This window comes from Orycteropus afer, unplaced genomic scaffold (assembly GCF_000298275.1).
Source record: "Orycteropus afer afer isolate SDZICR_OR568_19922 unplaced genomic scaffold, OryAfe1.0 scaffold00001, whole genome shotgun sequence".
NCBI classification, from domain to species: Eukaryota; Metazoa; Chordata; class Mammalia; order Tubulidentata; family Orycteropodidae; genus Orycteropus; species Orycteropus afer.
In genome coordinates, this window is record NW_006921588.1 from 37,858,203 (window position 1) to 37,869,869 (window position 11,667).

Consider the following 11,667-nt stretch of genomic DNA (forward strand, 5'->3'; position numbering starts at 1 on the left):
TTGAAGACTGGAGAATATGCAAGAGAACCATTCTACTGATGAGCTTTAGAGTCTTTGATTTATTTATTTAATTATTTATTTTTATATATCTCTATCTGTCTACCAGTCTATCTCTATAAGGAGCTCTGGTGGCATAGTGCCTAAGGCATTTGACTGCTAACCAGAATGCTGGTGGTTCAAACACACCAGCCACTCCATGGAAGGAAGACTGGGCAATCTACTTCCGTAAAGATTTACCACCTAAGGAAAGGATCAGATCTGGAGATCCTGGATAGAGTGGGAGGGAAAATTTAGAACAAACTCCAAAAACTCAAATAATGACCAGAATTACTGGTCAGAAGAAATCTGGTGAGACTCCCTATACTATGGCCCTGGAATACATTCTGTGCCTAGAATAAAACTCACCCCCAGGGGTGGGCTCTCAGCCCAATAGTTAACAAGATGTACACGTAGACCACTCAACCCAGGATGACACACCCACATACTCTATGATAATACATCCCTTAGAGCAATAGACCATGGGACACCAGAGGACCAACATTCAAATTGAGGAAATATAGGACAAATGTTGTTGTTGTTGTTGTTTGCCGTGTAGTCGGCCCCGACTCATAGCAACCCCTCCTTGGGTTTCCAAGGCAGTATCACTACTGCCTTCAAGGAGATGGATTGATACGGTGGCTGTGATGATGGGCTCAAGTATAGCGGGGATTGTGGGGCTGGCACGGGATCGGGCAGTGTTTTGTTCTGCTGTGCATGGGGTCACTATGAGTTGGAAACGACTCGACAGAACTTAACAACAACAAGAACAACATCACTACGGAAGTAGGATTGCCCAACCTTCCTTCCGAGGAGTGGCTGGTGGGTTTGAATAGGACAAATAGGAGTGCATAAATATGAGAGGCACAGGGGAAGGGTTACAGGGAGGGGAGGAGACTGGGTTAGGGTTGGACATGGCGATTGGGGAATGAAATTAAATGTACATGTTACATTGAATGTAAAACAAGCTCTTAAAATAAAAAATAAATAATAAATAATAAAGATTTACCACCTCAGAAACTCTAAAGCGGTCACTGTGAGTCTGAATCAACTCAATGGCAATGAGTTTGGTTTGGTTTATATATATATATATATATATATATATATATATATATACACACACACACACACACACACACACACACACACACATACATACATACATACATACGTACCCCACAACCGTCAAGTAGTTTCCAACTCACAGCAACCCCCATTGATTTTCCAAGGCTGTAAATCTGTATGGAAGTAGATTGCCTCATCTTTCTCTCATGGAGAAGCTAATGGGTTTGAACTGCTAACCTTCTGGTTAGTAGCTAAATGTCTTATCCCTCTAAGTTGTTGTTATGTTATGTGCTGTCAAGTCAGACCCGACTCATAGCAACCCCTCCTTGGGTTTCCGAGGCAGTATCACTACGGAAGTATATTGCCCCATTTTCCTTCTGAGGAGTGGCTGGTGGGTTTGAACCGCCAGCCTTCTGGTTAGCAGTCAAGTGCCTTAGCCACTATGCTACCAGAGCTCCCAATAAGAGGAAAAGGGAAATGAGATTCCATTAAGAAACATACCTCTTTATCCCATAGAGACTGGAATTGCCCAGGAATGGGAACCGCAGCAAAGGGGGAGGTTGAGGCGCTGAACACGGGATGGTTTGAAATTGTACCCAAAGTACTATTTGACTTCAAGTGCACAAAATTTCAGACAACTAATTTTTCCTACCCCTGAGGGTGACTCCTTCTCTGGAAAAACCTCTCGGGAGCCAGAGAGGCTCCAGTCTTGGGACTCCCAGTTAGGAGAATAGGAATCAGTTGCTATATGAAAAGAAGATACATCAAATTAAAGATTGCATGCTGCTGATGAAACTGGCCTCAGTGCTTGTAAAGCCAATTGCTAGGTTCATATCTCCAGTCAGGAAACTGGAGAAACAACTTTACTGACATTTATGTTTCTTGGTTAAAAACACTGGTGGGCCACCTGATGATTTTAAAGTAAAACTCAGCAGCTTACATCTACCACTATCCACAAAAATAGGACTTTTAAGCAGTGTTTTAGTGCTGTAGGCTTAAATATGAATTAACAGCTTATGATTGCTAGGCATTTAAGGGAAGTGAATAATACAAAAGATCTAGTATGCTTTCTTTAAGGGCTGACAAGAAAGACCAGAGACTACATTGCTTTATATAAGAGTCTGTGGAAAAGGAGGCAAAAATTGGGAAGTGTCCCTGAATCTCAACTTGTGTATGCAATTTCCTGTAGAAATAGGTTCTGTATTACCATTAATATTTTGCACTTAATCATTATTATCTCTTTACTTGGTTACTTGTTTATGATGTAGCACAATGGCCCATAAACTTTATCTATCAGAGTTATTAATAAATATTTTAGGCTCTGCACCCTCTGAGGCAACTACTCAAGTCTCCCATTGTAACACAAAAGCAGCCATAGACATATAGACAGATGGACATAAAACATATGTAAACAAATGGGTGTGGTTATGTTCCAATAAACTTTATGTACTAAAATAGATTGTGCAAATGATGCAGGACCTGGCAGTGTTTTGTTCTATTGTTCATTGGATCTCTGTGAGTTAAACTGACTTGACAGCACGAAGAATACTAAAAGTACCATGGACTGCCAAGAACAACTAACAAATCTGCCTTGGAAGAAGTGTAACTAGAATGCTTCTTGGAAGCAAGAATGGCCAGACTTCATCTCACCTACTTTGGTCATGTTGTCAGAAGGGACCATTTCCTGGAGAAGGATATCATGCTTGGTAAAGTAGAAGTTCAGCGAAAAAGGGAAGGCCCTCAACGAGATGGATTGGTACAGTGGCTGCAACCATAGGCTTGGGTATAGAGAGGATTGTGAGGCCGGCACAGGACCAGGCAGTGTTTCGTTTTGTTGTACATAGGGTCGCTATATACAACTTGACAGCACCTAATAGCAACAACAGTAAGATGATGGATGGGTCCGTTTTGATCCCCAGGTTGTAGTTTGCCAAGCTTTGGTCTAACCACATAGCGGATATTAGGTCTATGAGAGCCAAAACCAAAAACTAAACTCAATGTTGTTGAGTTGATTCTGACTCATAGTAATCCTATAGGACAGAGTAGCACTGTGCCATACAGTTTCTATGGCTGCAAATCTTTCCAAAACCAGACTGTCATATCTTTCTCTTGTGGAGTGGCTGGTGGATTTGAACTGCTTTTGGTTGGCATCCAAGTGCTTTAACCACTGCACTACCAGGGTCAGTTTGCCATATCACTTGTACTGTGTAGAGAAAATATAAAATGAATATAGTTTGAATGAGTTGAAAAATCTGTACTATGCTCTTCAGGATTTTGTGGACTTCCTCAGGTGGGTATTATGTCCCTTTTGAAGCCGGGTTTGTTTGTTTTTTGTTGTTTCATATATTTTGCTCTTAAAAGAACATTTACTATAACCTACTAAAGCTAAAGAATGACAGTATTCCAAATAGTACTGTGAAAGAGTGCCTGCTAGAGTAATTTACTGCTCTTGTATAAGAAAGGTACTTCTACAGCTTTTCTTACTTCTCCTGAAATTTGTAAAATGAAGACTACTTGGCAGATAAAAAATACTGTTAATTGTTGAACCAACACTAGATCCCAAGCTCCCTTAAATATGAATTGGACTTCTTCACTGTTATACTTTTGTATGTTTGAATACCTTGTTGTTAGGTTTTCAAGCTTCTTTTATGTTTAATGCCTTTACAATTGTCATTACTTTCATTTTACAGTAAACCTATGATGGACTTGTTGATATTCCTCTGTGGACAGTATCACTTAAATCCATCAAGCTACACAATTGATCTGCTGTCAGCTGAAAAGCGCCCCATTAAATTTAAACCAAATACACCAATAGGAATGTTGGAAGTGGAGAAGGTAATTTTAAAACCAAAAGTTTTGGATAAGAAAAAACCTACACCTATAATACCAGAGGTAAGTATATCACTGAAGATTTTGATACCATGCAGCTAAAATATTAAGTTGATTTTTCCAGTCATTTGCATTTCATTATAAATGAATCAAAAATTGATTTTCTTGGTCAAATTTTATGTGAACAACATGATTTCCTAGGCCTCCTTCTTTAGGAGGTAGTAGGTTGTTGATCCTTGGATTAACTAGCATGTTCTGGAATATTTTAGATTTTAGATGACTCTAATGAAGATGGGGCAATCTACTTCCGTAGTGATACTGCCTCGGAAACCCAAGGAGGGGTCACTATGAGTCGAGTACGACTTGACGGTACATAACATCAACAATGGGATCTGTATAACTGTCTCAGAGCCTGACAATTATGGATGACTATATTTTAAGCTATTCATTAAAAAGAAAAAAAAAATAAAGGAAGGTTCTCAAATTTTTAAGTGAAAATTCATGTAATTTTTTGTTTGTTTGTTTCTCTATACTTGGTAAACTCTGATGATAACCAGGGCTTCAAACCGGTTCTTCTCAGCCCACTCATGGCAGATGAAGTGAATCTTGGTGGCATTGGAATTTGCAAAATGTGGATGCCTGGAATGATAACTAGAATGGGAAAACTATGGATCAGTGCCCTTCTAGAAATGTAATCTCCCTCTTAGCAAACAAGGGCAGCGTGCATGTTGCATAACAACCAAATCTCTTGACTGACAGAGTCAGAACAGAATGCTGCTCAAAGATGGCAAGTGACCATGCTGCTTTGGCTTTGAATGTGTGTTACTTTCCACAGTGCTGGCAACAATCCAGTCTTCTGTATCAGACTCCTGGAAGGGCTCCTTACACCTCTTCTGAGTCTCCTGTTCCCGAGCTTCAACCATATTATTTCTCATTCTGGTTGTCTTTCTAGGCATCCACATACTGCAAATTTGGCTCTGTCTCAGTTTTGCTTCATTGCCCATGACTGAACCAGATCAAACTTGTTTGAAGCTCTGACTAAAACTTACTAACTTCTAAATGACTGTTCATTTGAACTATACAATTTTTCAGTTCTCTTTAATGTATAAATTTTAAGCAAAAATGTTCAGCCCCATGGAGTCTAATATCATCAATTCTTTCTCTCTAAAATTTCTCAGTTGCCATAGAAAATAAACATAGAAGTCTGTGGGCTTAAAGAAATAATCTTATTATGAAAAAAAATCATTTTTCATTTAATAAAATATAGAAATTTTGTGTATTAAATTGATAGTTTATTTACATACAAGTTAGAGTACATATATTCTTATTTTTCTTCCTATTACATATATATATTTTTTACAAAAGGGCTGACAGTTTTCTTGTCTTTTTTTACTATATTAAAACATTTGCTTCCTTCAGTGTGCTAGTAAGTATTAATTAGGAAAAAATACAATATCTCATGTGAAATCAAAATAAAACCAAAATACACAATTAAAAAAATGTATTAACTAGATATTGGTGTGTTTTCCCTTTAGATTAGTACACTGTGTCCAGGTGGAAATAGTTTTACTAATGCTGTAGCATGGGATTATATGTAGGGTTTTGGCTTTATAAATAAATGTTCAGCTTTGAGGATATGTAAATTGTGGATTTCACTTACTACATTTACATTTTTCTAAGTTAAAGCTATATATATAATTTAATTACACTAAATTCATAAAGTTTTTTTCAATAATTTCAAATTAGTAGTATGAGATAAATAAGAATTATGTTAATATTCTGTACTATTATATCAAAATTAGACAAAGTACTTAAGGTAGTAATAATAATGTTCACTGATAAATTCCTATTTGCCAGACACTACTAAGCCATTTGTATTGATTAAACATTTGTCATGTTTCAAACAGGAACACAAATATTTTAGTGGTTTAACAAAGATACCATTTTTTTCCCATTACAACAGCTGAAAGCCCATTAGAGAATGAATAAACATTTCTCATTCTATAAAATGTAGAATAATACATGTGGCGTAGTGCCTAAGGCATTTGACTGCTAACCAGAAGGCTGGTGGTTCAAACCCACCAGCTACTCCTTGGAAGGAAGATTGGGCAATCTACTTCTGTAGAGATACTGCCTCAGAAACCCAACGAGGGGTTGCGGTTGCTATGAATTAGATTCGAGTTGATGGCAGTGTGTTTGGTTCTTTTTTTTTTTTTAATTCTGCATTATTGTGTAGGTTTTTTAATTTTAAAGTAAATATTCTAATGGAAGGACGTTTGGGCAATCTACTTCCATAGTGATGCCACCTCAGAAACCCAAGGAGGGGTTGCTATGAGTTGGGTTCGACTCTAAATATTTTTAAAGAGTAACACTTAAAAATTGGTAGTCCTACTATGAAACTTTGTATTTTTTTTAATTTATAAATGTACTTAATACTATACTTTATTAATATCACATTACAGCTGGATTCAGAAAAGGAGGTGGAATGAGGGATATCATTGTTGATATCAGATGAAACTTGGTTAAAAGCAGAGAATACTAGAAAGATATTTACTTGTTTTTTTATTGTCTATGTAAAAGCATTTGACTACATGGATCACAGCAAATCATGGATAACATTGTAAAGAATGGGAATTCCAGAACACATAATTGTTCTCATGTGGAACCTGTGCATAGACCAAGAGGCAGTAATTTGAAGAGAGCAAAGGGATGCTGTGTCGTTTAAAATCAGGAAAGATATGTGTCAGGGTTGTATCTTTTCACCATATATATTCAGTGTGTATGCTGAGCAAATAATCCGAGAAGCTGGACTACATGAAGATGAACATGACATTAAAATTGAAGGAAGACTCATTACCAACTTGTGATATGTAGATGACACAACCTTGCATGCTGAAAGTGAAGAGGACTTGAAGTACTTACTGATGAAGATCAAAGACTATTACCTTCAGTATGGATTGTTGTTGTTGTTATGTGCCATCGAGTTGGACCCAACTCATAGCGACCCCTCCTTGGGTTTTCGAGGCAGTGTCACTACAGAAGTAGATTGCCGAACTTTCCTTCTGAGGAGTGGCTGGTGGGTTTGAACCACCAGCCTTCTGGTTAGCAGTCAAATGCCTTAGGCACTATGCTACCAGAGCTCCTCCTTCAGTATGTGAAATCTTTGACAACTTCAATATTTTCTCTGTTTATCATGATGTTGCTTATTGGATTACTCTTCAATAAAAATCTTCACAATTTGACCAATAAGCAACATCATGATAAACAGAGAAAATATCGAAGTTGTCAAAGATTTTACATTATTTAGCTTCACAGTCAATGCCCATGGGAGCAGCAGTCAAGAAACCTAATGACATATTTCATTGGGGAAAACTGCTGCAAAAGACCTCTTTAAAGTGTCAGAAAGATGTCACTTTGAGAACGTTGGTGCATCTGACCCTAAGATGCATAATCATCTCATATGCATGAGAAAGCTGGACAATGAATAAGGAAGACAGAAGGAGAAATTTGATGCATTTGAATTATGATATTGGCAAAGGATATTGAATGTACCATGAACTGCCAGAAGAATGAACAAATCTGTGTTGGCAGAAGTACAACCACTATGCTCCTTAGAAGTGAGGATAGTGAGACTTCATTTCATATACCTTGGATATGTCATCAGGAGGGGTCAGTCCCTGAAAAAGGATATCCTGCTGAGTAAAGTAGAGGGTCAGTGAGAAAGAGGGAGACCTTGAACGAGGTGTATTGACATAGTGACAGTAATAATGAGTTCAAGCATAGCAATGATTGTAAGGATGGCACAGGAACAGGCAGTGTTTTGTTGTGTTGTATGTGGGGTCTCTGTGAATCAGAAACAACTCAGCAGCACCTGAGTACAATGATTGTTTACCACACAGTGGTTGTGAATGTAATCTAAATTATTTGATTAAGCTCACTAATAATGTTTGTTTCTAAGAATTTATTTTGGATTTAGGAAATAATCAAAAAATATTTACACCAAGCTATAAAAGTACAATATCTTTATTGTACAAATACATAATTGTTTATTGTCTCATTCTTCTAGACAGTATTGTAAAATGTCAGTTTGTGTTAATAAATATGATGTAACTATAGTTTTAATCTGTTTTTCAGAAAACTGTGAGAGTAGTGATCAATTTTAAGAAAACACAGAAGACAATAGTGAGAGTTAGTCCACATATATCACTTCAAGAACTTGTCCCTGTTATAAGCAGCAAATGTGAGTTTGATCCATTACATACAGTGCTGTTGAAGGATTATCAGTCTCAGGAGCCCCTTGACTTGACAAAATCCCTTAATGACCTGGGTCTAAGAGAATTATATGCCATGGATGTCAGCAGAGGTAATAAATGCTTTTTGTTTTATTCATTTATGTATTGTATATATGTACATGTATGTGTGGTTATAATATAGTTCTTAATTGCAAATTCATGCATTCATAGACAGATGTAAGCACGTGTTGGGAATAAGAAAAAAGACATGTAAGAAAATTCAACTCAATTTCACTTTATGAAATTAGGATGAAAGCTTGTCTTTCTTATCTGTCATCACACTTTACATTTTCCCATCTACCTATACATTTTTTTTGTGTGTGTGAAATTTAGTTTTTGTGGCTTTGCACATTAAATAGAAATATAAATTTCCATGTTGTAAATTCTTTATTCCTCCAATCCAGCACGAATAACTATTGACTGTAGTTTATCTGAGTCTTAATTACCATTCAAGTTTGGAAGCTTCTTACCTTTTGTTGTTGTTGTTGTTGTTAAAGTCAACACCCAAAATAAACTGGCTTATACAATGGATCAGTCTAATCCAAAAGTATTCTAAAGAAAAATAGCTGGAAGTTTGAATCTATGGAAAATAATTTAACATATTAAAATTTAGAGATCTTAGAGGATGTTGGTTTTGTGGTATCTAATGGGATCTCTGGTGGCACAAGGTGCCTAAGGCATTTGACTGCTAACCAGAAGGCCGGCGGTTCAAACCCACCAGCTACTCTTCAGAAGGAAGATTGAGCAATCTACTTCCATAGACATGTCTCAGAAACCCAAGGAGGGGATTGTTATGAGTCAAGTTGACTTGACAGCAGTGAGTTTGGTTTGAGCTTAATAGATAACACAAGTATGCTACACTAGGAGAAATAAAAGTTTAGTGAATGAGGCAATTACTTATATACTCTATGCATAGAAACTTCAAACTTGATCTGAGTTTATGGCTTTATGTGATACACACACTACTTTTACAACTCAGTGATGTTTTATAGTGAGCAAACATCATTGCTACAGTCAGTTTACCCTCTTTTACCCCCTCCTTCTATAGACACTTCTGTTACTGACTTCAATAAATCATCTTTACAAGGTAAGACACATGAATCAGTTGCAACAAATTGTGGCATTAAATCTCTATTTGTATTGGGTAAATTGAAAATAAACTTCTAATTTTACTGTTTTTATAGCAATACTAACTTGTATATTCTGTGAGAGATTTTAATTTACAAAAATCTTTGGGTTTTATTTCCTAGAAAATAATTTATAGGTTACCCCTTGATTTCTGAATTTAATTATTGTAATTACTTTTCAATAATTATTTGAAAATTATATCACTCAAAGAATATGCAAAAACTGAAAAAATTATTCTGCTAGGATCTTAAGTAGGTACACATGCTAATAGTTTAGTGGTACTATGGAAGAGTCTCAGGTTATTTCCATTGAACAGTTATTTATAATAATCATAGCATATTCATCATACAAAGTGATCACAGCCATTAAATTGTATGTAAATAATTTGTATTAACATGTAAACATGCTTATGCCAAAACAATCTTTTAAAGCATGCGAAGAGGTCTAATACAGTATGTAAAAATTCTTATATAAAATTTGTGAAAGGAAATACAGCAAAATTTTAATAGTGGTTATTTCTGGGGATAGAACTATGGGTCATTTTCTCCCACCCTTCTTTATATTACAGAATTTTGTAATAGGCAAAGGGAGGAAAACTCTATTAAAAACTATAATAATTATAAACTCTGGATGACTTTCTCCCCATTACAAAGGGATGGGCTCTGATAATTGATTACTGTAATAATTACTGCCCTACTAAAAAGAGCTTAAATTGTATACATTATGTATTATTAGAATTTTCTTTATTACTTCCAATCTACCTATACATTTTTTGTGTGTGTGAAATTACTTCCAATTCTTCTAAAGTAAGCCTTTCAATTCTAAGAATTATAGACACATAAGTAATAATATGATTATTTATGATTGGTGACTATAATGAAGACTAGTTTAATTAAAACCAAAACCAAAAACTAAACCCACTGCCCTTGAGTCTATCCTGACTCATACCAATGAGGACAGAGTAGATCTGCCCCGTAGGGTTTCCAAGGTTGCAAATCTTTCCAGAAGCAGCCTGGCTCATCTTTCTCCCATGGAGTGGCTGGTTGGTTTGAACCACCAATGTATTAGTTAGCAACCAAATACTTTAACCACTGTGCTGCCAAAGCTCCTTGGCTAATTAAAGGAGTTAAATATCCTTACAGTATTAAAATGCATGTTGGTTAAGAGTCACATACAAGCATTTTAATTCCAACATTGCATTAGATGTCAAGCTAATTGGCAAACTGATTGGCCGAATGGCTGTATCTGTCCTTCTATAATAATAAAGGGGGATTGTAAAAAGTGGTCTGTGTTCTTTCAACATCAACATTCTGTTACTCCTGCTTACCTTTTGCTCCCAATTTCACCCGTCTCTAAAATATGGAACCCTAAGCAAATCCTGTAATCTCTTTGGCATCATTTGAGGGTGTTTGTATGCATTGATTTCTAAGACCCTTTCAGCCACAGAGTACGTGGTTTATTCAGAGTATGAAATATTCTGAACTGAACCTTGAGAGATTAGTAAAGTCAAGAAAGTCTCCTTTACGATATCAGAAGCTACATGGTCAGTTCTTATGCTGCAAATGCCTCATCCTCTTATTTTATCAGAAAGTTTACGTAATACTCAAAACTTTGCACGTGATTTTTAGCCTGACTTCTCGAAACAGGAGACTACTGTGTTTGAGTTGATTTTCCAAGTTAGCTCAAGCCCTCTGTAATCTTACTGTTTAACACTGAGTTGTTGTGATCCCTGACAATAGAGCATTAAGTGAAAACTGAGAGGCTGACTAGTGCCTGGAAACTGCTTTACCTAAAATAACTACATGAAATACTCTAGTTATATTTATTGTACTGTGCCACTGTGGGTTCCAACCAAATTTAATTGTATATCTACATTTCACTAGTGGGGCATTAAACTGTGTACATGCACATATGTGTGTGCATACACACACAGGTTATCCCTCTAAATCCTGAGCAATCGTGAGACTGTTAGCATAAGGACTGTACTCTCTGATTTGGTTGGATCATACACAGAAGACCCACAGTGTCAGTAATTGAAAGCTGTTATTATTTTTTATAGAAGTTAAACAGTAAATAACAAAAACAGATTAGTCAAAAAAGGCAAACAGTAAACAACAGGCATAGATGTGTGGTGAACAGGGACCCAAATTACAAACGTCCATTTCTGTGTCATGGGTGAGTATGCCATGGACCAGAAGTCAGCTGATAACTCTCTCTTTCTCTGTCAGCAAGTATGTCATCAGATCTGGTTGGTGTGATATGGCTGTTTGTTCTCTCTCTACCCCTCCCTCCCTCTCTCTCTCCCTCCCTCCCCCTA

At 36.5% G+C, this 11,667-nt stretch overlaps 1 protein-coding gene across 1 annotated transcript in view; it reads left to right on the forward strand.

Annotated features, from left to right (window-relative positions):
* Positions 1–11,667, forward strand: part of COBLL1 (cordon-bleu WH2 repeat protein like 1) — a 95,230-nt gene that overhangs the window by 21,377 nt on the left and 62,186 nt on the right. Inside the window, 3 exon segments of the mRNA XM_042780359.1 lie at positions 3,792–3,993; positions 8,065–8,293; positions 9,271–9,309. Coding sequence (XP_042636293.1) covers positions 3,792–3,993; positions 8,065–8,293; positions 9,271–9,309 — 470 coding nt within the window.